Source organism: Camelina sativa, chromosome 18 (genome assembly GCF_030686135.1).
Source record: "Camelina sativa cultivar CO46 ecotype springtype chromosome 18, ASM3068613v1".
In the NCBI taxonomy this organism is placed as follows: domain Eukaryota; kingdom Viridiplantae; phylum Streptophyta; class Magnoliopsida; order Brassicales; family Brassicaceae; genus Camelina; species Camelina sativa.
The window spans coordinates 17,492,651-17,517,350 of NC_141897.1; the positions used below are offsets into that span (position 1 = coordinate 17,492,651).

The following is a 24,700-nucleotide window of genomic DNA, read 5'->3' on the forward strand; positions in this document are numbered from 1 at the left end:
AATGAAACACAAGTCTTCCATTATATATATGCGACCATAATGAAACACAAACAATATCAAAGCAACAAAACATTCACTTCCATTCTCAATACAAACTATTTCTTCTCAATACAAGATCTCTCTTCCTTTCTCTTTTTTATTTTATTTGTAATGGGATCATATTCAAACCATTATCACTACCAAGGAGATGATGATCATTATCACTACCAAGGAGATGATGGTGATAATTTGATGCTTATTTACAAAATATTTATGATGTTTCGCATATTATTCCGGAACCAAAGGAGCCAAACGAAAGGATTTTTATCGAGAGAAATCGGGAAGAAGGCCACAATAATCTTTGGAATGATTATTTCAGTGACACTCCAACATTTTCAGAATATTTATTCCGGCGACGGTTTCGCATGCACAAGCCATTGTTCATGCGTATTGTGCAACGTCTCTCTACCGAAGTCGAATATTTCCGCCAAACCCAGGATGCAACCGGACGGGCTGGTCTATCACCTATACAAAAATGTACTGCAGCAATTCGTCAATTGGCATATGGTAGTTCGTCTGACAGTGTTGACGAGTATGTACGAATTGGTGCTTCAACAGCTCGGAAATGTTTGCACGAGTTTACCGCCGGCATCATCCAAGTGTTTGGAGATGAATACCTAAGACGTCCTACACCGGAGGACCTAGAAGACTACTCTATCAGAATGAACAGCGTGAATTTCCCGGGATTGTTGGGAGCATTGATTGTATGCATTGGGGGTGGAAGAATTGTCCCACGGCTTGGAAAGACATGTATTCACGAGCAACCGGAAAACCTACAATCGTGTTGGAAGCGGTAGCTTCGTATGACCTCTGGATATGGCATGCCTTTTTTGGAGCTCCAGGTACTATGAACGATCTTAATATTCTTGATCGATCTAATGTTTTTGATGACATAATAATCGGTCAAGCTCTGGAAGTCAACTTCGTTGTCAACGGAAGGGAGTACAATTTGGCGTACTATCTCACTGATGGTATTTATCCGAATTGGACCACTTTTATTCAATCTATCCGACTTCCACAAGGTATGAAAAAATCTCTCTTTTCTAAAAAACAAGAAGTTGTGCGGAAATATGTTGAGCGTGCCTTTGGAGTCTTGCAAGCTAGATTCGCCGTTATTAAAAATCTGTCTCGTTTATGGGATAAATACAGAATGGCAAATGTTATAAAAGCATGCATAATACTCCATAATATGATTGTCGAAGATGAACGACATACATACAGTTTCCAAAACATTGTTTCTGAATTTCAACACGGAGAACATGTGGATCAAACATTTACCGTTGGTGCCGCCGGTGTGGGTTCAAATATCAGCAATACGATTACTCGTCAAACAAGACTTGGGGATAAACAAGCCCATGACCAACTAAAACATGATTTGATTGAGCATATTTGGACTAACTTTGGACATCTTCCAGATAATGAAGATTAATTTTAAAATTTTTATAAATTGAATAAAATGTTTGTTTTTACTTCTGATGTTTTTATGTTTTATGTTTTTAATGTCTTTATTGTATGAATTTGCTTTTAATTTAAATAATTAATGTTTAAACTTTCAAAATATTATTATTTTATTTAAGGACCAAATACAAATAGACAACAATGCTCGTACTAAAAATAAGAATCTTTCAAAATAATAATTTTAAATTTGGGGGACCAAAAAACTGGGAACACCAATTCCCATGGTCTTAGTTAAGAGTTCTTTCTTAGCATATTCACCAGTTTTGATTTAATTTTAATCACATTATAACTAAGAACTCAAGCTAAAAACCCCCGATAAAGATAGTCTTAGTACTCCTACTAAACTAACTAACTCAGATGAATAAATTACACAATATTGGTCAAATGTGCAGGAGACTAACAATTTTAAAAAGTCTCGATCGAGAATTAAAAACTTAGATTATAAAAACATGAACCATTATATTTATATTATATTATTGGGGTCGGCGTACACGGTATGGTTGGGCATAAAAACCATACCCAAATATTCAATCCGAAACCCGACGCGAAAAACCGGGTTCGGTTGGGTACGGGTTTGCCTATAAAACTCTATTGGGTTCTATTTTCTAATACTTGTGGGTTTGGGTTAAGATCGGGTAATACCCGGTACCCGTTTGGGTACCCATTAAACCCGAAAACATAAACATATTTATAATATTTATCATTAATACAATGCAATTATCCCAAAATATGATGATTATTTTGAATATTTCATTTAGTTTTATACCTAAATATCAAAAATAATCAAAATATCTAAAATATTTTGTCACATAAGTCAAAATTTAACTAAATTTATTGAAATTTAATTAATTTTAATTATATTTTTTCGGGTACCCGGTAGTTCGAGTACTAATCGGTTTCTAAATTTATAACCCAAACCGATCTGAATCCAGTAGTACCCAAACCGAACCCATATATCTAAAAATATCCAATAGGTTCTATTTTTCTAAACCCATTTACCCGAACCCGAACGGATAATACCCATACCCAAACAGATTACCCAAATGTCGAACCCTAGTTCAGGTACAGCTTTATTGAGATGGAGATTAATAATTAAAATGGGTATTTATAAATAATTATAATTAATTATTTTCTAATCATCTGGAATGACATTATATAAAAAAATTTAGATTAGTTTGCTTAGATAGATTAAGCATGACAAGGATAATTAAGATTAATTCTACCCAAAAAAAGGATAATTAAGATTAAATTAGAGAAGTAAGCACACAAGAGAATTGGCCAACTGTGAGATCAGACCACACCGCTTATCCCGATTTCGATCTTACAATTTCTGGGTATGCCTTCATCTTCCTTCAGTTTCGGATTCTGTGTCTGTCTGATTACTCTTTACACCCCCTCCACACAGCTTGTCCCTGTTCATTGTTAAAGGTCTAATCTTTAGATGTGTAACTAAAAGAATCTGTTTCTAACATCTGAGAAGACTCTGTTACGAAAGTAGCAATCTTTGGTCTATTTGTTGATTTCTCTGAACATGATTTCTTAGACAAACAAAATGTCAGTTGTGGTGTGTAAGTTTCTGTATCATCTATTTTGGAATGAGGTTTTCGTTTCATCTTATTCTAAGATTTGCTCTGTTTCATGGTTATGCTTTATAAAGTTTCGAAATTTTCGTCTTAATTTGACAATCGATGTAGCTCCTACAGTTTATAGTTCTGTGAATTGACAAGACATTTTGATTGATCTGGCAGATCTTATAGTTTACTTGGTTTGATTGTAGAAATGTCGAATGATTCAGCTCATACGCCCTTGTTACCAACTGACAAGGTAGATACCATGGCTCAAGATTTCAACCAAAGCTCAAGAATTTCTTCTTCAAGGAAAAGAAGATTGCGTCGCTCTAGAAGCGCTCCTCGTGGTGATTGTATGTACAGTGATGATGTTAAAATCGATGAACCACCTCCAAATCCTAGTAAAATCCCAATGTTCACTGATGTAAACCCTAACCTCAGGCGAGTGATCATGTTCTTGGCTTTATATTTAGCCGTTGGTACTTTCTGTTTCTACTTCGTGAGAGACCAGATCTCAGGTCGTAAGACCAATGGTGTGTTGGATGCTGTCTATTTCTGTATTGTAACGATGACAACCGTTGGATACGGTGACCTTGTCCCTAATAGTTCTGCCTCAAGACTACTTGCTTGTGCCTTTGTCTTCTCTGGGATGGTCCTTGTTGGTCACCTTTTAAGTAAAGCAGCGGATTATCTAGTGGAGAAGCAAGAGACTTTGCTCGTTAGGGCTTTCCATTTGCGTCAAAGCTTCGGTCCAACAGACATTCTCAAAGAGCTGCATACTAACAAGTTGAGATACAAATGCTATGCTACATGCCTTGTCCTTGTAGTCCTCATCCTTGTTGGTGTAATTTTCCTTGTAATGGTTGAGAAAATGCCGGTTGTTGACGCTTTCTACTGCGTCTGTTCCACGGTTACGACATTGGGTTATGGCGATAAGAGCTTTAGCTCGCGAACAGGACGCCTTTTTGCTGTGTTTTGGATCTTGACGAGCACCATTTGTTTGGCTCAGTTCTTCCTCTACGTGGCTGAGCTAAATACAGAAAACAAACAGAGGGCGTTAGTGAAATGGGTTTTGACAAGAAGAATCACAAATAATGATCTCGAAGCAGCTGATCTTGATGAAGATGGAGTCGTCGGGTAAGACATCAAACATATTCTCTCTTCTGTCTTCTTCTTCTTATGTTTGTCTTTTTGTGTGTTGCAGAGCTGCAGAGTTTATTCTATATAAACTGAAAGAAATGGGAAAGATTGATGAGAAAGATATCTCTGGGATAATGGAAGAGTTCGAGCAACTCGATTACGATGAATCGGGAACTTTAACAACTTCTGACATCGTTCTAGCTCAGACGACGTCTCAGATTCAAAGGTAAGCGTCGCTATTGCGAAGATGAATCAGAATCTTTGTTAAGCTATATTTGCACACAACAGGAAAAGCAAAGACAGTGAAGAGCTTTTTGGAAACTTTGATTTGTATCTTTCTGTGAGATTATAATGAATGTTTATGCCAATACTCTCCCTTTATGATTGTTTCTTGATGCTGAGTGTAAAAATTTTCGTACATCTCTCTCTATACGACTATATACATATGACTTTACTTGCTATTGATCTGATATGAAAAGCTCCCCCAAAACACCAAAGAATGGATGATTGAAAGGACAGGACATAAAGATTTGGTTTTACATTGCTCCGAACTTTCCAGTATATTGATTGATACAAAACATATTCAAGAGGGAGCGTTAGAGATGTCGTCGTTTCTCGTACTGAGATTCATGGCAATGTGGATCAAGCCAGTCTCTTGAAACACCACCTTTAGCCATGTGGTTAGTTCCTTTATCAAGACCTCCACCTACAAGCTCTCTCAAGTTAGCCAGTTTGTTTTCTCGACCAGAGGAGACACTCATCTTCTCGTCTGCTTCCTTGAGCTTCTGCTTAAACCGCTGCTTGCGGCTCGTAGTGTTGTTACTACCATCAGGAAGCTGAGAGGGAGGAGCTCCATGTGGTCCTAAGTATATACTATTATTTTCTTCAGCTTTAATCTACAAAAGAGAGATAATAAAAGGAGTTACAAACAATTTGATGCTCCTCCTCCTCCTCTGAGATAGAAATCATCAAAACACTGACCTTAGGAGAAGAAGAAGAAGAAGAAGAAGGTTTTGATGTTTGAGCTTCTGCATCATCATTAATAACATTCTCTTGTTCAATCTCCAAGCTTGGAATCACAAACCCATCATTGTCTGGTACCCAAATCAAAAAATGATCTCGTAATTTAAACAATGATCCGATCACAGAAACACAAAGAACCCTAATTTCCACACACCCACAAAAAAAAAAAACCCAAAATTTATCCGGGAAAATAGAAATTAACAGAGAAAGAGAGTTACTTACCCCATTCATCATCATCGTCTTCTACCTTGGGAAGATTCGTGTGCATTACAGAAGTTTCCATTGATGACCAACAACGTTCATGGATTCTCCGAATAATCAGATAAATTTGATTAATTTTACACAAGATAATTTTGCTTATATTCGATTATATTCACCTGAGTGATTTACGGAAAACCCTAAATGTGAAAGCTTGGGGGGAAATTGGTGATGGTGGTGGTGTTCGATGCGAATCGGATCGGATCGGATCCGGAATCGATTATTAGAAATTGGCACGGCGGAGAAGAAGAGATGCTTTAAGGCTTTTTTTGTAATTTATTTCAATGGAAGCTACTCAGTCACGTGTCACTTGCTCATTCGTGGATTTTTTATTGTATAATTTTGTACCTTCTAATTAAAAAGTAAAGAAAACACACAATACCAAAGTGTCCAAACAATTAATCTTTGCTTTTCGTTTCTGTGTGCATTATAGCTCAACAGAGTTTCTGATTCGTCTTCGCAACATGTGCTTAACCTTTTCAATCTAAGACGTCGTCTGAGCTTGAACAATGTCAGAAGTTGTTAGAGTTCCCGAATCATCGTAATCGAGTGACTCGAACTCTTCCATTATCCCAGATATATCTTCCTCATCAATCTTTCCCATTTCCTTCAGTTTATATAGAATAAACTCTGCAGCTCTGCAACACACAAAACGACAAAGGTAAGAAGAGGGACACAGATGAGAGAATATGTCTGACTGATGTCTTACTTACCCGACGACTCCATCTTCATCAAGATCAGCTGCTTCGAGATCATCGTTTGTGATTCTTCTTGTCAAAACCCATTTCACTAACTCCCTCTGTTTGGTTTCTGTATTTAGCTCAGCCAGGTAGAGGAAAAACTGAGCCAAACATATGGTGCTCGTCAAGATCCAAAACACAGCAAAAAGGCGTCCTGTTCCCGAGCTAAAGCTCTTGTCGCCATAACCCAATGTCGTAACCGTGGAACAGACGCAGTAGAAAGCTGCGATAACCGGCATTTTCTCAACCATTACAAGGAAAACCGTACCAGCAAAGAAGAGGACTACAAGGACAAGACATGTAGCATAGCATTTGTATCTCAACTTGTTAGCATGCTGCTCTTTGAGAATGTCTGTCTGAACGAGCAAGGCCTCTTGTTTCTCCACTAGATAATCCGCTGCTCGACTTAAAAGGCGACTAACGAGAACCATCCCAGAGAAGACAAAGGCACAAGCAAGTAGCATTGAGGCAGAACTATTGGGGACAAGGTCACCGTATCCAACGGTTGTCATCGTGACAATACAGAAATAGACAGCATCTATCACAGCATTGGTCTTATCGCCTGAGATCTGGTCTCTCACGAGGTAGAAACAGAGAGTACCAATGGTTAAGTATAAAGCCAAGAACATCATCACTCGTGTGAGGTTCGGGTTTAGATCTCTAAAGTGACTAAACATTGGGATTTTACTCCGGTGTTGAGCTTCAGGTTCGTCGGTTTTAACATCATCACTGTACATACAATCACCACGAGGAGCGCTTCTAGAGCGACGCAATCTTTTTTTCCCTGAAGAAGACGTTGTTGAGTTTTCCTTGAAATCTTGAGCCATGGTATCTAACTTCTTCTCAGTCGGTAACAACGGCGTATGAGCTGAATCGTTCGACATTTCTACAATCAAACCAAGTAACTATAATTAAGATCTATAGATCAATTAAATCTCTTGTCAATTCACAGAACTAGAAACCATAGGAGCTATATCGATTGTCAAATTAGGATATAACTTTTTTAAAGTATCAATGAATCAGAGCAAAATTAAAAAATAAGATGATACAAAAAAAAACTTAATTACACACCAAAAGTGACATCGTAATTAGACAGACACAGAATCCGAAACTAAAGGAAGATGGAAGACATACCCAGAAATTTTAAGATCGAACTCGGATTCGGAACAAGCTGTGTGGTCTGATCTCGCAGTTGTTCTTCATTTGATGATGTTCACACAATCACACAGTCCTTCTGTGCTTACTTCTCTAGTTTTTTGTTTTTTTTCCCTCTGCTTATGAACATCGTTATCGTTGTAAAAATGTTTTTTTTTTCTTCACTATAGAAAAAATTTATTATTTCTTTACACTTACGACCACAAGTAGTATAAGTCAAATAACCGACATGCGGTCGTCATCCTTAATAATATAAGTTTTGTTTTGTTAATGTCATTTTCCATTCCTCCTGAGGTGATAAATATTAAATAATAATACTCCTTTTGTTTTTACATTCAGGACTACATAAAATACTTTTCTTTTTTCCTAACAAACAATTATCTAATATTAAATTAAAATAATCAAAATAAATAATTTAGAGAAAACAAGAGAATGTAATGGACATTATTGTTCTCTCAGTCAACTTATTATAGTGTTTTGATTAAAGTGGAGTATTTAAGACTTGCATATGCATTTAAAACTGAATATATATAAAAAACAAGTATAAACTATAATTCCTTGTTAGAAATTTCAATCTACAAGGATTAATGGCACAATGGATTTCATTTAAGAGATCCATTAGAGTAGCATGGTGCATGTATATAGTACCCTCAACTATTATCCAATTCACTTCAAACCCATCCACTAATTTTGTATGGATTAAAAGTTTAAAACCATCAACTAAACTCTTTTGATGTAAATCATTTTCTCGTGGTCTACTACAACGTGAAAATCTTAGATGATTTTCCATTCAATTAATGAGATGTGAAACAAAAACTACATGTGCTTGGTGTTGTATAGAAATACAACAAGGGTTTGGTTTTGTTTTATGTTTCATATTTTAACAAATGCATTATCGTTTTGTAGTTAGAATTAATGGATATGCAATTACTAGTTCACTACAATCTACAACAATGACTCTTAACATTTGATTTCAGGGAAGCACAAGAACAACAATAGAAGAAAAACTCTATAAATAGGAAAACATTTGATTCAACTCTATAATATGCGATTTATTTATTTCTTTAGTTAAAGTAGATTTTCATCTGATATCTTTTTCTTAGATAATTTCTTTTTCGTTAGTAAATGATATCCTGAACCATTTGAAACAACCGCATTATTGATGGGGTATTTCATGAGAAAAAGGTAGGTTCCTAAAAGATATAAAAAGTGACAATTCCCTAATTTCTTAAACCAAACAGAGGAATAATCATTTCATGTGTTGAATATTTATCAGCCACCTAGAATATCAAATCGATAATCCTAGTTGACAACCAAAAAACGACAAACTTCTAGAGAAAGATTAAACATTTCAAAAATATGTAATGATTAATTTTAATTAAATTTTACATTGATCTAATAATATACAAAAACATGTATTGAAGTTAATAACTGTCATAAAACTAAGAAAAAGATCTTACCCACAATCAAAAATCAAATAAGCTTAACCGAACCTAATAATACACTCTCACACTCGACTGGTTCGGTTCTCTGCATGAATTTGGTTAATGTTCGTTTATGATGTTGGAAGTTGTGAGTTCCATCGTTTGTTTTGTTTCCTTTTGTTTCTGATAGGTTAAAGAATCGTCTTAAAAAAATACTTTTGATGTTTTATTTATCAAACAATCATCCTTAATTAGTGGGCTTCACATGGATTTTACCAACTTCCAAAGCTTTTTTTTATAAATTGTTCAAAGTGTTTTATTTTTCAAATACGTACATACAAAAACCAATGCTTTCCCTTTTCTCGAAAAAAATAGTTTTGCAGGTGTAATTATGTAAAAGAGTGAGAAGAAAACAAATAAAGCTTTCTTTGTTTGGTTCCTCTGACTTTTATGATTTCTCTCTCTCTCTCTCTCTCTCAGACTTGTCTGAAACTTTTCAAGAACTCAGATTCGTCTTTATAATCTACTCCTCTTAAATCAAGATCCAAAACAGAGTGAAGCTTGGTTTGATAAAGATTCATCATAACTCAAACACTAATGGATAACGAGACAATCTCGACTTCTCTTTAAAAAACTCTGTTTTGTTTTGTTTCAACTTTTATATAAAGTTTCTACAATGGTGGAAAAATCTGATGATGAAAAGCATTTTTCTTGGTGTTGCTTGCTTTTACAGCTGTCATTGCTGTTCTTTCTTGTAACCCTGATTGCATCTTTAGCTTTCCTCTGTTTCTTAAGCTCTCATGGATTCTCCTCCTCTCTCCTTATAACCATGTCAATCTTGTTCATCTCCAGTTCTCTTTTCTTTCTAAGATCTTTTAAGAAAAAGACAAGACGATGTTTGGTTGAGAGATCCCAAGAAGAAGGCTATGATGATGAGTATGAGGATGAAGATAGTCTCATTGAGATTGCTCTTGTGAGTGAAGAAGTAGAGACTATAGAGGCAATGAGAAACTTTAATCGAAGTCGACAGAGACTTAGGATTGGTGATGATGATGATGATCAAGAAGATGAGATTGATGATGTGAATATGGAAGAAGATAATCTTATTGAGATTGATATCTCCATTGGGTCTATTAAAAGACGAATGTAATCTAATTCAATAGATCTCATGATCACACCATCCTTTCCGGTGTTTTATTTTCCATTTCAAATGTACAAAGGCAATCCAACATTTTTTTTTAATGTATTAGTGTTATATATTTGGTGATTAGGGTTTAGGGTTTTAGGATACTAATTAATGGATATATAGTAATACTAATTAACTGTGGTAATTCTTTTGCATTAAGATTGTGCTAACAGGTGTGTAATAGATTCTTCCAAGGTTTAATAAGAGTTTAAGTTTGGTCCACATTTGTGTTGTCAGTGAGTCGTGCCATGTGTGTGTGATTTGGGTATTTGTGAAAAATGGATTTAACAATGTTTATGGAGACAAAGTTATCATAGACAATAAAGCAAAAGAAAATAGTCAAAAGACTCTCCGCACTCCGCTAAGGAGCTAACTTCTCTCATATGCCTAGAATAGATCCTCGTTCATTGGGGCAATGATAAATTCATTCACCACACCTCTTTTACTTACCTTGCTCTTGATTCATTTAATTACTCTTACCTTTATCATGCACTTTGTTGTCACTCTACATCCTTTCTAATCTCATACCTACGGTAGGTAACCTATAAAAATAGCAATCATCTACAATACTACTAATCTTGATCTTAATCTTGTTTGTAAATTTGAGAGTTTCTTGATCTTGTTAATCGAAACAATCTTGCAAAAAGTAAGATAATGAAGCCGATTAACAAGAAAGTTAGTCATTATGTAGGTTAATCAGAAGATGTTAAAAAAAACGAAAGCACCAACGTGAGCATATATATATAAGAAATTTTTGTAGCTTAAACTCATTCACCTTATCTCTAAGATGTTAAGTTGAGATTCACGGTTAATGATATTTCATTTTATAGATATAATCACAATATTTCATTTTGCTTAATTCTTTTAGCTAAATACATAAGTAATAAAATATCAAAAAGATAACTTGAATTTTTTTTCGACTATTTCTATTATTATTGTTACCATTACTTTATATCTAAAAGGAAATAAATCTTATGATTTCGTAAAAAAATAGTAAACATCAAAACCAATTCCATTACCAAAATGTAACACACACTATTAAATATGGAAATTGTCAAATACAGTAAGATTAAAATTACTTTACATTATCAATTATCGATTATAAATTTATTGAAATTAGTTATATCTTTTAACTGGATTAGTCTTAAATATCGATTTTAATTTCTAAGATTAATTAATAAAACACTAATGTTATCACCAAAATTGAAAAAACAAAATTATACGTGGATAAATATCAGACATTCTTTTTCCAATCGCTGCCAATAAATAGGTAGAAAATTAGTTACTTAACACATAAATTTGTGGAGAGTGAAAAAAATCGTGAAAGAAAGAGTCGCTCGATGCTAACAGTGACGAATATTGTACCGCCGAAAATAACTGCGACTCAAGTTTTTCACTATTGACATCACCGGCGATTATAGTCAAGACAATTGTGGTGTCTTTGTTGTATTTTTTGCCTGCATCTGGGTCACGCTATCACTGAAGTAGCTACTACTAAACACACAGGTCCAAGCAGTCTCAAATCCATGATGAGTCTTGTTTTAGATATGTGTTATGGAAAATGAAAATTACATCTCGTAGAAACTGGCAGTTGAGAAGTCTATTGTTCATGTTCACAATGTGCCTAAATGTTGAGATAGACGATTATTCATGGTCGAAAATTCTAAACGCTTCTGATAGCTTCCATTAAAAAACATTAGAATATCTTTGATACTTTGTTCACAATGTGCCTAAATATCTATTCTATTTTTTTTTTGTGCATAGATAATGTCGACTAAAATTAATGTTATTATTAAAATATATCATTAGAAAAGAAAAACTGCAAAACATAACACTTATGAATTACTTTATATTATTAAATATTGATCATAACTTTTTTTTAAATGTGTATATATCTAATAATCACAAATAAAATAGTATTCTCTATAAATAGACAAAGTATCAAAGTTAATCTTATCGTCAAAATGTAAAACATACTGTATATAGTATTATATTGTACATAGAAACAAACTGTTAAACACACAACGACTAAAAACTGAAAATTATTTAAAATTATTAATCATCGATCATAACTTCATTAAAAATTATTTATTTATTATTCGATAAGGATAATTTTGACTGGTAAAATATTTTAATTTCCACAAATAGTAAGTATCTAGATTAATTTCATTAACAAAATATTACACGTGGAAAAACCGTTAAATACAGACTAAAAAAATATTATTCGCTATTAAATATCGATCGTAACTTAAAAAAATATATTTATAACTAATAAGAATATCAAAGTTTGTTTTTTGTATTTTCTACTACTAATAAACATTAAAATTTAATACCATCATCAATTTTTTTTTAAAAAAGTATTGTAAGTAGGAGAAAAATGTCAAACTAATGACTATAAATTACTTAAAATAATTAATTATCATGACTTTTATTAGATCTCTGATCTCTCTAATCTTAATAACCAAGGATAATCTCAAATAAACAGTACCGGAGGTTGGGGTTTGTCTAGCGTCACCGATCCACGAGAGTATCGAACACGAAATCTGAACCGTTCAACATATCCGACGTGGCAATTAACTGTATTTAAAATCCGGTTTTGCGTCCGAATCCCTTATAGAAATCGGAGCGTTGGTCTTTTCTTTTTATTCTGATTCGAACAAAAAAAAAAAAAAAAAAAACTCAGTGCTTTGAGAGCCTTTGGATACAGAGAGAGCAGAGCGAGGTGAGATTCCAAAGTCTCCTCCTTTTCGATTCTTTTTGAACACTGTGAGCTTGTTTTGTTTGTTTTTGTTCGTTTATATTCGCATGTAGTTTTTTTTTTTGGTTTTGGTTGTTGTCTTGCTCCTTGAAGCCGCGTTTTTAGGGTTTGTGTTTTGCGTTCTTTTTGATTTGTGGATTTTGTGTTAGTTTAGTTGAGAAACATACGAATTTTGAAGTTTTTGAGGGACTAATCTTTATGAGCTCGTTGATTCTTCTTGAGTTACACATCGTGGTTGGTTGTGGTTTGGATCTAAATCTATGTTTTTTCCTTCCCAGAAAGTTCACAAATTGAGGATTTTTTTTGGTTACCCTTCTTTTTAGCTTTGGACTGAATCATTAAGAACTTGCTTTGATGTCTATATTCATTAAAAATTGGATCTTTTTTCTCATTCAATTCCTCTTGAAGGTTTATTTAGTTATCTGTTGCTATGAGTTTGTTCCTTCTTTGAATTCTCTTGTTATTCTTGCACATTCAGTTTCTTTGCTGGTGGAACTTGTTTTGGGTTATGTAACCCTTCTTTGGCTTGACTTTTGTTTCATGAATGTCTAAAATTGTGTCAAGAGATATTACACCGTCTGTCCCTATTGTGTAAGTTTTTAACACTACTCTTGTATTTTCCACAGCGGTCTGGTGTTTCTGGCTTTAAGATCTACTGCACACTGGGTTAGCAATGGGGGAAGAAGATACAATAGTCTCTGTGGAGCCAACAGCAAATGGGACTAGTTCTCTTCCGAAGACATCAGATGCAATCAGTGGAAAAGAAGTGCAGGAGAAAGCTAGTGGCAAGGAAGCACAGGAAGATAAGAAAGCTGAGGATACTGGACCTCAGATAATGGAGATAGATGATGAGATTAAGCAACATGAAGGAAAAAGTGAGACGGAACATAAAGAGGTGGAGGTTACAGAAAAAGAAGAGAAAGCTGAGACTGAAAAATCAGAAGAAAAAGATGTCAACGGAGACAAGGAACCACTGGAGACGGCTGAAAAGGACGAAGACAAGGGACAACCAGAAGCTGATAAAATGGATGAAGACACAGATGACAAGAAGTCGAAAGCTGATGATGGTGTTTCTGGAGGTGCCATTGAGGAAGATACTGTAATGAAGGAAAATGTGGAGTCTGATGACAAGAAAGATATGAAAGACAACGAAAATCAAAAGATGAAGATAGATACAACAGAAGGAGACCAAGAGAAAACTGAGAAAGAATCAAAGGAGGAGAAACTAGAAGGAGGGCAAGTGAATGGAAACGAACAAGGGAATAAGGGAGGCATCAAAGAGGAAGAAAAGCTGGTCAGTGGAGACAAGGGGGACGATGTCAATGAGGATGAAAAGGTGGATAATGTGGATGAAAATAACAAAAAAGAGGCATCGAAGGAAAATGATGAGGGGAAAGAGGAGGAAACAAATAAAGGAGAGGAAGTGAAGGAAGCAAACAAAGAAGAGGAAGTGGAGGCAGACACTGAAGTCGATGTGCCAAACGTGGAAGACAAAAAAACAGAGAGTAAGGACGAGAATGAAAATGAAAATGAAGATAAAGAGGATGAGAAGGAAGATGGAAAAGAAGAGAGCATGGATGATAAGGAAGATGAAAAAGAAGAGAGTAATGATGATAAGGAAGACAAAATTGAAGATATCAAGAAGTCTAACAAGCGAGGGAAAGGGAATACTGAGAAAGCTCGTGGAAAGACAAAGAGTGAGGAAGAAACGAAGAACATAGAACCTAGGACTCCTTTCTCTGATCGCCCTGTTCGTGAGCGAAAATCTGTTGAAAGGCTTGTTGCAGTGATTGATAAAGATTCTTCAAGGGAATTTCATGTTGAAAAGGTTTGCAAATAGTTTCCTTTGTTTGGTTTGTATGTTGTGGTGTATTGTTAGATCTGATTATAATTTGCTTTTGGACAATACAGGGAAAAGGGACACCTCTCAAAGATATCCCCAATGGTATGTTCATATTCTAAATATATATCTTTAAAGTTCCTCTCAGCCTAATTTAGTTGTGTTGAACAGTCTTTTCAGCTTTAGCTTCTCTAAGGATTTGCTTGAGCACATAGTCCTTTTACTATTACTGGAGTGCTCTTTCTGACTGCTTACGCTTGATTTTCTTATCTCTAGATTTTTGTTTTTTTTTTCTGGCTTTGTCACTCCTTTTTTTGTGAGATGTTTTTCTTTTGGTTTTAGTGACTAGATTTTTCTCATCTGCACTTGATATGAAGTTGATAACTTGTATTTTTCTCTGCAGTTGCTTACAAGATATCAAGGAAGAAGTCTGATGAAGTTTTCAAGCAGCTACACCAAATTCTATTCGGTGGGAGGAGAGGAAAAGTTAGCATCTCTTTCATATAGCCACTCCAATAGATATTTAAAGTTTTTGTGGTTTCCTTAAAATTACAGAGAGTCTGCTAATCATGTTTATATGTGGCTCGATTTTCTTGCTTTGACAGGCTACTCAGGTCAAGACGAACATATTGCGCTTTTCTGGTTACAAATGGCAAGGAGATGAGGTCTGCGAGACAACACATTAAGATTGTTCTACATAAGCTCTTCTCATATTTCTTACAGAATTTTCTCAAATGATATTTGGCAGGAAAAGGCAAAATTGAAAGTAAAAGAGAAGCTTGACAAAAACAACAAAGAAAAATTGCTGGAGTTTTGTGAAATATTTGACATATCAGTTGCTAAGGCTACAGCAAAGAAGGTTATTATGGCTACTCATTTCATTTCTAAGTTTCGTTTTTTGGAGCTACTTTTACTGTCATGATTGAATGAGCATCATGTTAGTGGTCAATCCTCTTTATTTTTCCCATGTAATCAACTTGGCAACTGACTGTTTGGTACTTTTCCTCCAATGTAGGAAGACATTGTTACGAAGCTGCTTGAGTTTTTGGAGAAACCTCATGCGACAAGTGATGTTCTTCTTAATGAGAAAGACAAGGTTACTTTGGTGTTGAAACCCTTACCCTTTCTGAGCCTAAAAATATATTCTGCATACTAAAACTTTTTTTTTCCTACTGAAAAGGGTGTGAAGCGCAAAAGAACTCCTAAGAAAAGTTCACCTGCAGCTGGAAACTCATCTTCCAAACGATCAGCAAAGGTATCAGGCAATAGCTTAAAACTGGAGGTTTAAATCCTTGTGTTAGAAACTGTGGACTGTGGAGAGAATGTTTGTATTGGTTGATGCATGTGTAGCTGTTTTTCATTTCCCTGTGTTCTTGTGTCTAGTCCAAGTACCTGAAATCTGATCAGTTTTTTTTTGTGTTCTTTACAGAGCCAAAAAAAGGCCGAGGAAGCAACAAGGACTAAGAAAAAGAGTTTACCTCATTCTGATGATGAGTCTGAAGAAGAGAAAGAGGAAGAAGAAGAAGAAGAAGAAGAGAAAGAGCAGGAGGTAGAGGAGGAAGATGAAGTTAATGAAGAGGAGGAGAATAAAAATGGGATTCCTGATAAATCTGAGGACGAGGCGCCTCTGCCTTCTGAAAGTGAGGACAAAGTTGAATCTGAGGAGGAGTCAGAGGAAGAAACTCAAAAGAAGAAACGTGGTTCTAGGACTCCATCTAAAAAGAAAGAATCATCAGGGAAATCGAGAAGCAAGAAAACTGCAGTCCCTGCGAAATCTAGTCCACCAAAGAAAGCTACTCAGAAGCGCTCAGCAGGTAAAAGGAAAAAGAGTGATGACGACAGTGATACAAGTCCAAAGGCATCCTCAAAGAGGAAGAAGACTGAGAAACCGGCGAAGGAGCAGTCCTCGGCGCCTTCAAAATCTGCATCAAAAGAGAAACCAGGTTTGGTCATACCATGCTTTTCTAAATCTCTCTCATTATTAATAAAGCATATATGAGTACATGATTAGTCAGAAGCTTGAGAAATCTTAATGCTTGGTCTTATACTGCAGAAGTTAAACCGATATTTCACAGCCTCTTAGTTTTTGTCTGACACTGTTTTATCCCGTGTTTGTCATTATTTTTTATCTGCTAATAGGCAAAAGAGGTGGAAAAGGGAAAGACAAAACCAAGGAGCCTAGTGATGAAGAGTTGAAAAATGCAATTATTGATATCTTGAAAGGGGTCGACTTCAACACGGTGAGGATTTTAAACCATGAAAAATCTGTGTCATGAAATTATAGTAATTGATTTTAGAAGATAGATATCTAACTACTGCTTTTTCATGTTCTGACAGGCTACATTCACTGACATCCTCAAGCGACTTGGTAAATAGCAGATGGGATTGTTTCCTGGCAGTTGTTTTCTTCACTGATGGTCTTTGCTTATTCTTGCTGGTTTATCTTTCAGATAAAAAGTTCAAAATCGATCTCACCTCAAGAAAATCATCTATTAAGCTGATGATCCAAGATGAGCTCAAAAAGCTAGCAGAAGAGGCCGATGATGAGGAAGGAGAAGAAGAGGATGCTGAGACTGAGGAAGAAGAACAGAAAGTGAAAGAGAAAGCTGGAGGATCTGGTGGTGCAGAGGAGGTTAAAGCCTGATCACAAAGCACATAAATCTAGTCTAGCTGCTATTTAATCGTCAAGGGGTCTCTCTCCTCCATTGCCTATCAGTCATTAGGCAAATATATCAGAGAATGTAATATGTTGGTTGTTTTTTGGTCTTGAATTGTCGTTTTTTTTATATAACTTATGGTAGAGTCGGAGAGAGGAAGACCAGAAGTTAGATGTTATCAGATAAGCAGCTTTGTTTGTGTATACAATTAAACATAAGCGCCTTTAGGATTCATGGCCCATTTAAACACCCTTTTGATTTTTGGGTTCCTTTTGAAGACATTTGTTCAAATTTCCCTCGCTCCTTTAATCTTGCTTTGATTAAAGAGTAAGGGAGGCCATTGATGTTGATATTAATGATTTTTTCAATCAAACTAAACCAAGCTCGAGTATGCAAACTTGAGATAGATTGCCTAGAAAGAAGGGTCCCAAAAGGATAATTTAGCCAAACAAACATTGAACATAACGAGAGTATGCATACTCAAAAGAAACCTATTCTAATGAAATCAAGCAATATCTAAAGAGCACAACAGAACAAGGAAGAACCAACTTGGCCAGTGCTAATGAAGAAAATAGAATCTGTATGTCATTAATGAGGATGTGTTAATAGCCACAAACTTCCACACAAAAAAACATGAATATGGAGAAATATGACTTTCTATTATGTACAAGGAGCTGCCAGATTTCCTCTACAACAACACAAAAGAATGATCTCTACTACATCACTTTTGGAAATCACAAAAACATAATCCCAAAGGATGCACATCTCTGATGATCCTAAGGCAGATGAAGGGCTTACAATATGATAGATACATACAATACAGCCCAAATGGCTAAAACATGGAGAAACAAGATCAGTAACACTGGCCACGCTAACTATTTTGGCTGTAACTAATACAACTACAGAACAACAAATTCAGAAACAATTAAAATAAGAACATCTAAACACAAATGGATGGAAACCCGAAAGGCCAAAACATCACCACAACACACTGGTCTTTAGAAGTTTCACATAACAATGGCAAAAGGTAAGGTTTCTAATAACTTAAAGAAGGCAAACGTTTGCCAAGTTTCTTTCCACTTCTAGGTAACTAAGCTGAGTTGAAGAAGAGATTTCACCAGTGAGAGACTTCTTTCTGTGACAAGAGTCTGCCTTTCCCTGAGGTCTTCTTTCTTCATCCTTTTCTTCCATTATAGTTTTGCAGGAGCTCTCAAAAGTCAATCTACCCATAACGTTATACATATAAGAAGACAACAGAAACCTTAGTCAGCAAAGAGAAGGGAAAGAGTATAAACCATTGATCTACTTGAGTACACATTACACAGTTTAGACAATGAGACAACAATATGTCCTTAAAGACAGCTAACTATTAGTCAGAAAAACTTAAAGCAAAACATCAAAAAGAAAGGTAGAAGTTACGATACATGAAGGAACGCAAGATACCATTAGAATCAACTACTTACTTTTATCCGAAATTTATTCAGTAGTAAGCCGCCTTCTTTTCCCATAATCAGCATCCCTTGATCTTGAGCGATGGTTATCCTCCCGAGACAACCGTGATTTGCTGTGTCCTCTGGATGACCGACCTCTGTTCCACTCATCATCATGCTCAGGTTCGTCCCTGTGTCTAGTACGATGATCACCACCATATCGTTGTGACGATCCCTCTCTATGACGATCCCTCTCCCTGTCCCTTTCTCTGTCACGATCACGTTCTCGCTCACGATCTCTGGAGCGTTCACGATCCTTATGATGATGTTCCCTCTCACGCTCACGACCAGTGTCTCTATCATCACGGTGCCTTCTCTCTGGTATCTCATAACCATGACCAACATCTTTCTCCCTTGGTATGTCCCTTTCATAACCAGCATCTTTATCCTCACGAATCCTTCTATCAGATGAACCAGACCATTCCCTTTCTGAAGCTCTTTCTTTATCTTTCACAGGATTTGGACGACCTCTATCGTGATTAACCTCTCCATACTGATGATCAGATGCAGCTTCCTCTCCATAACTCGATTCCGCAGCTCTTCCACCACCCAAATCTTCACCACTAGCCCATCCTCCACTATTAGGATCCCACATTCCCATATTATGCCCTCCATCAACACCAGCATTAGGCATCATTCCCATTCCATTCATCGGCATCCCTCGTCCAAAAAACGCTGGATTCACATGAGGTGCCACTCCAGGTAAACCAACTCCTCCTACAGGAGGGAAAGAAGATAAAAGCCCAGGAAACGGTGGACCTGGAGCCCCAGGGAATCCTCCATAGCCTCCCATTCTGGCCATAGGTCCACCAAAAGCTTGTTCAAACCCTTGCCCCATCATTGGTTGATGCATCATATTCATAGGAGGCCCTGTACCCATGCCCTGACCAAAAGCACCATTACCCATCAAACCTCTTCCCATCCCGTTAGGCCTATTCCTCATTGGACCACCAGGTCCTCTACCACCCGGAGCATTGCCTCTACCCCAATTACCTCTACCAAATCCTCTATTTTCCCCACCTTGGAAATTCCCGCCAATAGCGGTGTTGTTGTTGGCCACGACAGGTTTACTCGGAGGATCAGCAGGCCCTCCTCTCTTAGCTTGTGCAATTACAGATTGTGCCTGTTGGGTCCTATTCACCTGTGCCTCTCCCATTCTCTTAACAGAATACGGAGACGCATACTCAACAACACAAGGCCTACCGTTGAATGCATAACCGTTCAACCCGTCTTTGCAAGCTGTAGCTGCCATAGGATCATAGAACTCTACTTGACAATACCCTTTCGATTTCCCACTAGCTTTCTCATCAAAGAACTTAACCTCCTTCACAGCACCATACTTGCACAACTCTGCCTCAAGCTCAGCATCAGTTGTCCACCAATGCAAATCCCCAACGAAAAGAAAAGTCCCATTGCCTCCTCCACCAGTTCCCCCGCCAACAACACCAGGCATAGCTATATTACCTCCGTTCCCAACCATGTTAATACCAGGTCCAGGAGGAGTCCCACCATTAACATTACCCATCACAGGTCTCATCAAATTCTCGTTATTTCCTAAGACATGCGGCGGTGGTGGCAAGAGACCCTGAGAAATGTTATTTCCTCTAGGAACCTCAAGATCAGTTGCCCGATTAGCAGCTGGCCCTAGCTCGACTCTAAGCCCTCCTCCAGTACCAGCACCAATTCCATCAGGAATCTCCTGGCTAACATCGCTTACCTTAACATCTTGAGCTCCATATCCACTAGAAGCGACTACCACATCAGTACCACCACTTCCTCCTGCTTCTCCTTCTTTAACAACGCTATCACCAACCAAACCAGGTATCGAAACCTCAGCTTCGGGCGTACCTAAAACTGGTTCAACCCTATCTTCCCCATCGATGCAAACCTTCTCCTTCTCCTCCTCGTTTCTCGATCCCGCTTCGTCGCTCTTTTTCACAGACTGAAGAAACCCTTCTCCAACATTAACGTCGTTGTAAAGATCCTCATAATCATCATCCTCTTCCTCCGCCATAAACCCGTCGTCAGCTACGGCAGATATCGCCTCTTTTTGATGGAATTGATCCATCTGATCTCTCCCATCTCCCTCATCCATCTTTGAACTCTCTCTCTCTCTTTCCAGGTGATGATAAAACAAAGGAAGCTCCTTTCTTTTTCCAATCGTATTCTCAAATCAGAATACCCACAAGCTTACGCTCTCACTCGAAACATGAACAAATCTCAAGAACACGAGATTTTTGTTCCCCGGAAGCAAGAAACGGAGACAAAGGCTTAGAAACCCTAATCCGGCAGATTTGTGAATTTTTTTATTTTTCTCTTTTTACAATTAAAACATTTTTTTTTATTCTTCTCGATGGAATCCAACTAATTTCTCTATCGTACACCGTGCACTTCGCGCAGTTTAGAGCCCTTTATAAGTGAAGAGCACACGTGTAAATCCAGAACAAATGGGCTAGCTTTTCTTTTTAATGGGCTCAGTTACAAGACCCAGTATGACTTTCGACAACCTTCCCAAACATCACGTCGTAGTCTGTCGTCTATTAGTGACCGGTTACAACCGGTTTAACGGCTACTTCACTTCCTACAGCCGGTAACAAACTACACAGGCGCCGCGCCACCAACGGTCATAATATCACGATTCACGACGTTTCGTTTATTTATTTTTAACTCTCTCTCTTATAGAAATCCATTAACCGAAACTTGCGAACACTAATTTACTCATAAACAGAGAATCACATACACACACAACATTTTGGATTTTTGTTTTCATTACCAGAATCAAAACACAAAACAGGATACACACGACACGATGCATCGGTTTGTTGTAATTCCCATTTTTGTCTTCTTAATTTCTGTTTATGGTAATGTTCAAGCGGAGAATGCACCCGCTCAGTCTCCGAGACTCGCTGTGAAACAACATCCTCCGTCAAAATCTCATGGCTTTATATCTCCGACGAAGTCTCCTTCTCATACGCCTACTTTGCATCCTCCCGTGATCCAAAACTCTCCAGAGGCGCAATCTCCGACGAAGCAGGCTTTGCCTATGAAGACTCCGGAGAAATCCCCTGTTTTTACTACTCCGTCCTCTGCTTCTCCTTTGAAATCCCCTGTTTTTACTCCGGCGACTTCTCCTGTTACGTCTCGGACCATAGCGTCTCCGTTCAAATCCCCTGTTTTTACTCCGGCGACTTCCCCATCTCGGACCACCGCTCCGTCTCCATCGAAATCCCCAGTTTTTACTCCGGTGACGTCCCCTGTTTCGTCTCGAACCATTGCGACTCCTTTGAGATCCCCTGTTTCATCTCCAGCGACTTCCCCTGTTACAGCTCGAACCATTTCGTCTCCTCTGAAATCCCCTGTTTCATCTCCGGTGACTTCCCCTGTTTCATCTCCGGCAACTTCCCCTGTTTCCACTCCTACTACCGCCACGGCTCCTGTCTCAACTCCCGCAACCTCCCCTCTTTCCCCTCCCACTACAATTCCAGTGAAGTTTCCAATCTCCGCTCCGACGATTAGTCCCACCACTTCGCTAGAATCGCCCGCCACCGCACCATCAAACCAACCACCAGTCTCAGCCGATGCTCCGGAGACTTCAGCAACACCGCTTGTAACAATCCCTGGTATTCCATCAACACCAGCGAGTACGCCGGATATATTTCCTTATGGGCGAGGTCCGGTAAATAGTTCTGCACCGGCGACGGCATGCTTGGCGCCAGAGACTGCTGAGGTTCCCGCCGGAGCCAAGTCGGCTTCTAAATCCATTCATCACGATCTGCTATGCAACTTGCTCATCGTAGGAGCAACTTTGGTTCTAACTTTTTTGTCAGACTACAAGATTCTTCATATCTTGTAAAAATATTTAGATACTTGTTTTTTTGTATTGACAATTATTGTAGCAGTTTATGATGTCAGTAGCATATATATATATATATATATATATATATATATATATATAAAATTTTCCATAAACGTAACTTTCTTATTTCATGAGAGAACTATGAAAACACAAACTAATAGAGAAACTTGAATTACAAAAGTTCATTAAGCACTTGAAATAATCCAACCAACGTTTAAAGGAAAGGAACAAGATGACATGTCTCACATAGGATGTTTACTTGAATCCTCCAAGTCATTATTTTGTGAAAACCTGAAGGGATAATCTGAGAACTGCTTCGCGTCGTTGAACATACTGCTTCCTAAACCCCATTGTATTGGCTCCATGTAAGCTGTCCTCTGCATCAGTGGGCCGTATGGACCATCTGAACAACTCCCGTAAAAGAATGTTTGCCCGTTAGCTATCATTGGCTCTGCCCCATGTGAGAAAGAAGGTACTTCTGTCTTAGTTGAGGTAACCTGGTTAATGAAAGGGAAAAACGAGAACTCGTTGTGCTCCATAGTAGGCATAAGAAACAACTGAATCTGCTCAAGACATTGCTGATTGTAACCGGATAAACCAAGTTGCTCATGAGACCAAGAAGCACTGTCAGGAAATGGTTGATTCTTATTCGTAGCCTCTTGAATCTTGTTTTCTACAGCCATGAATACTGCGTAGAGCTCGTTTAAAGAACACTTGTCGAGCTGTTTGTCCCATGGTTGATACTTGGTCGCAGTCTTGGAATTCTCCACCTTAGTGTTGTTTTTCTCCAAGCATTCTTGCACGGTGTAAATCTTGGTGCAGCTGCTTGACGCAATGTCCCTATACTTGGTTATGATTTCACGGACTTTGCTCTCATCTTTTGGCCATAACTCCGGCTCCGCTACCATCTCGTCCCCTGCTCTGCTCGGGCCGTACACAATGAGACAAGTGTCCACGCCGCAGAGCGTTGAGAACTCACTGGCTTTCTTGTACAAACATGCTTTCCTCTTCTTGTAAGTCGTTATCCTCGTTTTCTCGTTCGGTATCTTCTCCATCTTTACCATCTTTACCATCTTTCGACCCATCTAGTTACCTTGGTTTTAATCTGTAGCCAAAAAAAGGAATAAAAACAACAACAGCTCATAATCATGTAAATTGAATACTAATATACATATCATCATTCACCAAAATATACAAAAATTGTAAACATTTGCAACGAAAGCACCAGAGTACAAGAATAGTAAACATTTTGTTGTCAATTATAAATTTGTAACTCTTAGCTTTTAGATTTCAAATTATTAACATTTCATAGCAGTGTCGGACTTACATGGGTAGTTTGTGAACAAAGATTCATATCATTTTTTTAATTTCCTCAAAATTTTCACTAATAGTCATACATTTGGAACTAATTAACAGTAATAAACTACCACCATGTGAATTGTGAACAAGATAACAGCATATGTGAAGAACGCCATATAAAAAATATGTGTTGTACGACGTGAATCAATCGAAGCCACAGAACAAACAGCCCTCAAAACTTTTAGTACGTGCTTAATTCCAAATCCAAATTCGCTAAAACACGTATAATAAAGTAGAATTATATGGAAACCACATAGCTATATAAATGTAAAGTAAATAAAAAAAGTGGTTAAAAAGAACGCATAGAAGTACCTACCTTCTCGAATAGCTCTCTCCACTTTCTGAAGTTTCTTGATTTAACAATGGAGTTCCTCTTTCTGTGTTTATATATTACACACGAACATAAAGAAAGAATATATGGTTTATTCCCAAATATTGTTTCCTGTCCCTAAATTGCGGTAGCAATGCTGATATCTTATTTCTTTCCATTTTTTCCGAGTAGTATTAAAGAGGACGAGGCTATACAAATCTTTAATTTCCATGTTCACACAAAGGGATAAGAGTTCAATAAAAAGGGAAACCTTATATAATTATTAGCATGATCAAGAAAGAGGATTCTGATTTTTGTGATTTGGGCGAATTAATTAGTGTCTTTCTTAAATATTCCTTTATTTTTTTTAAGACGGTTAAGGTTCTTTAATTCATTTCATGCCGGAGAGAGATAAATCAGCTTCTGAATCCATTCGCTT

At 37.2% G+C, this 24,700-nt stretch overlaps 9 protein-coding genes across 14 annotated transcripts; 5 read left to right on the forward strand and 4 right to left on the reverse strand.

Moving 5' to 3' along the window:
• Nucleotides 1-404: 404 nt before the first annotated feature.
• On the forward strand, nucleotides 405-836 carry LOC147923019 (uncharacterized). The gene has a single exon (XM_087497872.1). The coding sequence runs from the start codon at nucleotides 405-407 to the stop codon at nucleotides 834-836; it is 432 nt and encodes a 143-aa protein (XP_087353998.1).
• Nucleotides 837-2,634: 1,798 nt separating this feature from the next.
• Nucleotides 2,635-4,666, forward strand: LOC104761611 (two-pore potassium channel 1). 5 transcript variants are annotated; one of them, XM_010484714.2, is made up of 3 exons: nucleotides 2,635-2,831; nucleotides 3,275-4,202; nucleotides 4,270-4,666. In XM_010484714.2, exons 2-3 carry the CDS (start codon nucleotides 3,277-3,279, stop codon nucleotides 4,433-4,435), a joined length of 1,092 nt encoding a protein of 363 aa, XP_010483016.1. In that variant the 5' UTR covers nucleotides 2,635-2,831; nucleotides 3,275-3,276; the 3' UTR covers nucleotides 4,436-4,666. The 5 variants fall into 5 exon arrangements, with proteins under 5 accessions (XP_010483016.1, XP_087355217.1, XP_010483018.1 ...); XM_087499091.1 differs by having other exon boundaries at nucleotides 2,714-2,831; nucleotides 3,246-4,202; XM_010484716.3 differs by having other exon boundaries at nucleotides 2,761-3,061.
• Nucleotides 4,564-5,737, reverse strand: LOC104761612 (uncharacterized). The gene is made up of 3 exons (XM_010484718.3): nucleotides 5,451-5,737; nucleotides 5,187-5,299; nucleotides 4,564-5,101 (listed from the first exon to the last, which is right to left on the reverse strand). The coding sequence occupies exons 1-3, from the start codon at nucleotides 5,509-5,511 to the stop codon at nucleotides 4,802-4,804; spliced, it is 474 nt and encodes a 157-aa protein (XP_010483020.2). The 5' UTR covers nucleotides 5,512-5,737; the 3' UTR covers nucleotides 4,564-4,801.
• Nucleotides 5,738-5,739: 2 nt separating this feature from the next.
• LOC104761614 (two-pore potassium channel 1-like) lies at nucleotides 5,740-7,594 on the reverse strand. The gene is made up of 3 exons (XM_010484719.3): nucleotides 7,361-7,594; nucleotides 6,200-7,112; nucleotides 5,740-6,124 (listed from the first exon to the last, which is right to left on the reverse strand). Exons 2-3 carry the CDS (start codon nucleotides 7,108-7,110, stop codon nucleotides 5,971-5,973), a joined length of 1,065 nt encoding a protein of 354 aa, XP_010483021.1. The 5' UTR covers nucleotides 7,111-7,112; nucleotides 7,361-7,594; the 3' UTR covers nucleotides 5,740-5,970.
• A 1,591-nt stretch (nucleotides 7,595-9,185) lies between these two features.
• On the forward strand, nucleotides 9,186-10,213 carry LOC104761615 (uncharacterized). Its single transcript, XM_010484720.3, has one exon. The coding sequence runs from the start codon at nucleotides 9,482-9,484 to the stop codon at nucleotides 9,953-9,955; it is 474 nt and encodes a 157-aa protein (XP_010483022.1). The 5' UTR covers nucleotides 9,186-9,481; the 3' UTR covers nucleotides 9,956-10,213.
• A 2,201-nt stretch (nucleotides 10,214-12,414) lies between these two features.
• Nucleotides 12,415-17,523, forward strand: LOC104761616 (DEK domain-containing chromatin-associated protein 4). 2 transcript variants are annotated; one of them, XM_087499092.1, is made up of 12 exons: nucleotides 12,415-12,713; nucleotides 13,376-14,577; nucleotides 14,661-14,694; nucleotides 14,993-15,075; nucleotides 15,195-15,254; nucleotides 15,338-15,448; nucleotides 15,605-15,685; nucleotides 15,770-15,844; nucleotides 16,019-16,532; nucleotides 16,729-16,829; nucleotides 16,927-16,957; nucleotides 17,040-17,523. In XM_087499092.1, the coding sequence occupies exons 2-12, from the start codon at nucleotides 13,423-13,425 to the stop codon at nucleotides 17,231-17,233; spliced, it is 2,439 nt and encodes an 812-aa protein (XP_087355218.1). In that variant the 5' UTR covers nucleotides 12,415-12,713; nucleotides 13,376-13,422; the 3' UTR covers nucleotides 17,234-17,523. The 2 variants fall into 2 exon arrangements, with proteins under 2 accessions (XP_087355218.1, XP_087355219.1); XM_087499093.1 differs by having other exon boundaries at nucleotides 12,605-12,757.
• Nucleotides 17,524-17,886: 363 nt separating this feature from the next.
• LOC104761618 (uncharacterized) lies at nucleotides 17,887-21,063 on the reverse strand. The gene is made up of 2 exons (XM_087499094.1): nucleotides 18,710-21,063; nucleotides 17,887-18,468 (listed from the first exon to the last, which is right to left on the reverse strand). The coding sequence occupies exon 1, from the start codon at nucleotides 20,829-20,831 to the stop codon at nucleotides 18,723-18,725; it is 2,109 nt and encodes a 702-aa protein (XP_087355220.1). The 5' UTR covers nucleotides 20,832-21,063; the 3' UTR covers nucleotides 17,887-18,468; nucleotides 18,710-18,722.
• Nucleotides 21,064-21,100: 37 nt separating this feature from the next.
• Nucleotides 21,101-22,634, forward strand: LOC147923020 (uncharacterized). The gene has a single exon (XM_087499095.1). The coding sequence runs from the start codon at nucleotides 21,546-21,548 to the stop codon at nucleotides 22,587-22,589; it is 1,044 nt and encodes a 347-aa protein (XP_087355221.1). The 5' UTR covers nucleotides 21,101-21,545; the 3' UTR covers nucleotides 22,590-22,634.
• A 200-nt stretch (nucleotides 22,635-22,834) lies between these two features.
• Nucleotides 22,835-23,677, reverse strand: LOC104728909 (uncharacterized). The gene has a single exon (XM_010447826.2). The coding sequence runs from the start codon at nucleotides 23,675-23,677 to the stop codon at nucleotides 22,835-22,837; it is 843 nt and encodes a 280-aa protein (XP_010446128.2).
• Between the last annotated feature and the right edge of the window lie 1,023 nt (nucleotides 23,678-24,700).

Excerpts from the sequence above, each read along its gene's own strand:
- LOC147923019 (XM_087497872.1), top strand. The coding sequence starts at position 405 with ATGCACAAGCCATTGTTCATGCGTATTGTGCAACGTCTCTCTACCGAA.
- LOC104761611 (XM_010484714.2), top strand. The coding sequence starts at position 3,277 with ATGTCGAATGATTCAGCTCATACGCCCTTGTTACCAACTGACAAGGTA. Across the intron at positions 4,203-4,269 it reads GATGAAGATGGAGTCGTCGG|AGCTGCAGAGTTTATTCTAT; the intron begins GTAAGACATCAA and ends TGTGTGTTGCAG.
- LOC104761612 (XM_010484718.3), bottom strand. The coding sequence starts at position 5,511 with ATGGAAACTTCTGTAATGCACACGAATCTTCCCAAGGTAGAAGACGAT. Across the intron at positions 5,300-5,450 it reads AGACGATGATGATGAATGGG|ACAATGATGGGTTTGTGATT; the intron begins GTAAGTAACTCT and ends TTTGGGTACCAG. Across the intron at positions 5,102-5,186 it reads CTTCTTCTTCTTCTCCTAAG|ATTAAAGCTGAAGAAAATAA; the intron begins GTCAGTGTTTTG and ends TCTCTTTTGTAG.
- LOC104761614 (XM_010484719.3), bottom strand. The coding sequence starts at position 7,110 with ATGTCGAACGATTCAGCTCATACGCCGTTGTTACCGACTGAGAAGAAG. Across the intron at positions 6,125-6,199 it reads GATGAAGATGGAGTCGTCGG|AGCTGCAGAGTTTATTCTAT; the intron begins GTAAGTAAGACA and ends TGTGTGTTGCAG.
- LOC104761615 (XM_010484720.3), top strand. The coding sequence starts at position 9,482 with ATGGTGGAAAAATCTGATGATGAAAAGCATTTTTCTTGGTGTTGCTTG.
- LOC104761616 (XM_087499092.1), top strand. The coding sequence starts at position 13,423 with ATGGGGGAAGAAGATACAATAGTCTCTGTGGAGCCAACAGCAAATGGG. Across the intron at positions 14,578-14,660 it reads GGGAATTTCATGTTGAAAAG|GGAAAAGGGACACCTCTCAA; the intron begins GTTTGCAAATAG and ends TGGACAATACAG. Across the intron at positions 15,845-16,018 it reads CTTCCAAACGATCAGCAAAG|AGCCAAAAAAAGGCCGAGGA; the intron begins GTATCAGGCAAT and ends TGTTCTTTACAG.
- LOC104761618 (XM_087499094.1), bottom strand. The coding sequence starts at position 20,831 with ATGGATGAGGGAGATGGGAGAGATCAGATGGATCAATTCCATCAAAAA.
- LOC147923020 (XM_087499095.1), top strand. The coding sequence starts at position 21,546 with ATGCATCGGTTTGTTGTAATTCCCATTTTTGTCTTCTTAATTTCTGTT.
- LOC104728909 (XM_010447826.2), bottom strand. The coding sequence starts at position 23,677 with ATGGGTCGAAAGATGGTAAAGATGGTAAAGATGGAGAAGATACCGAAC.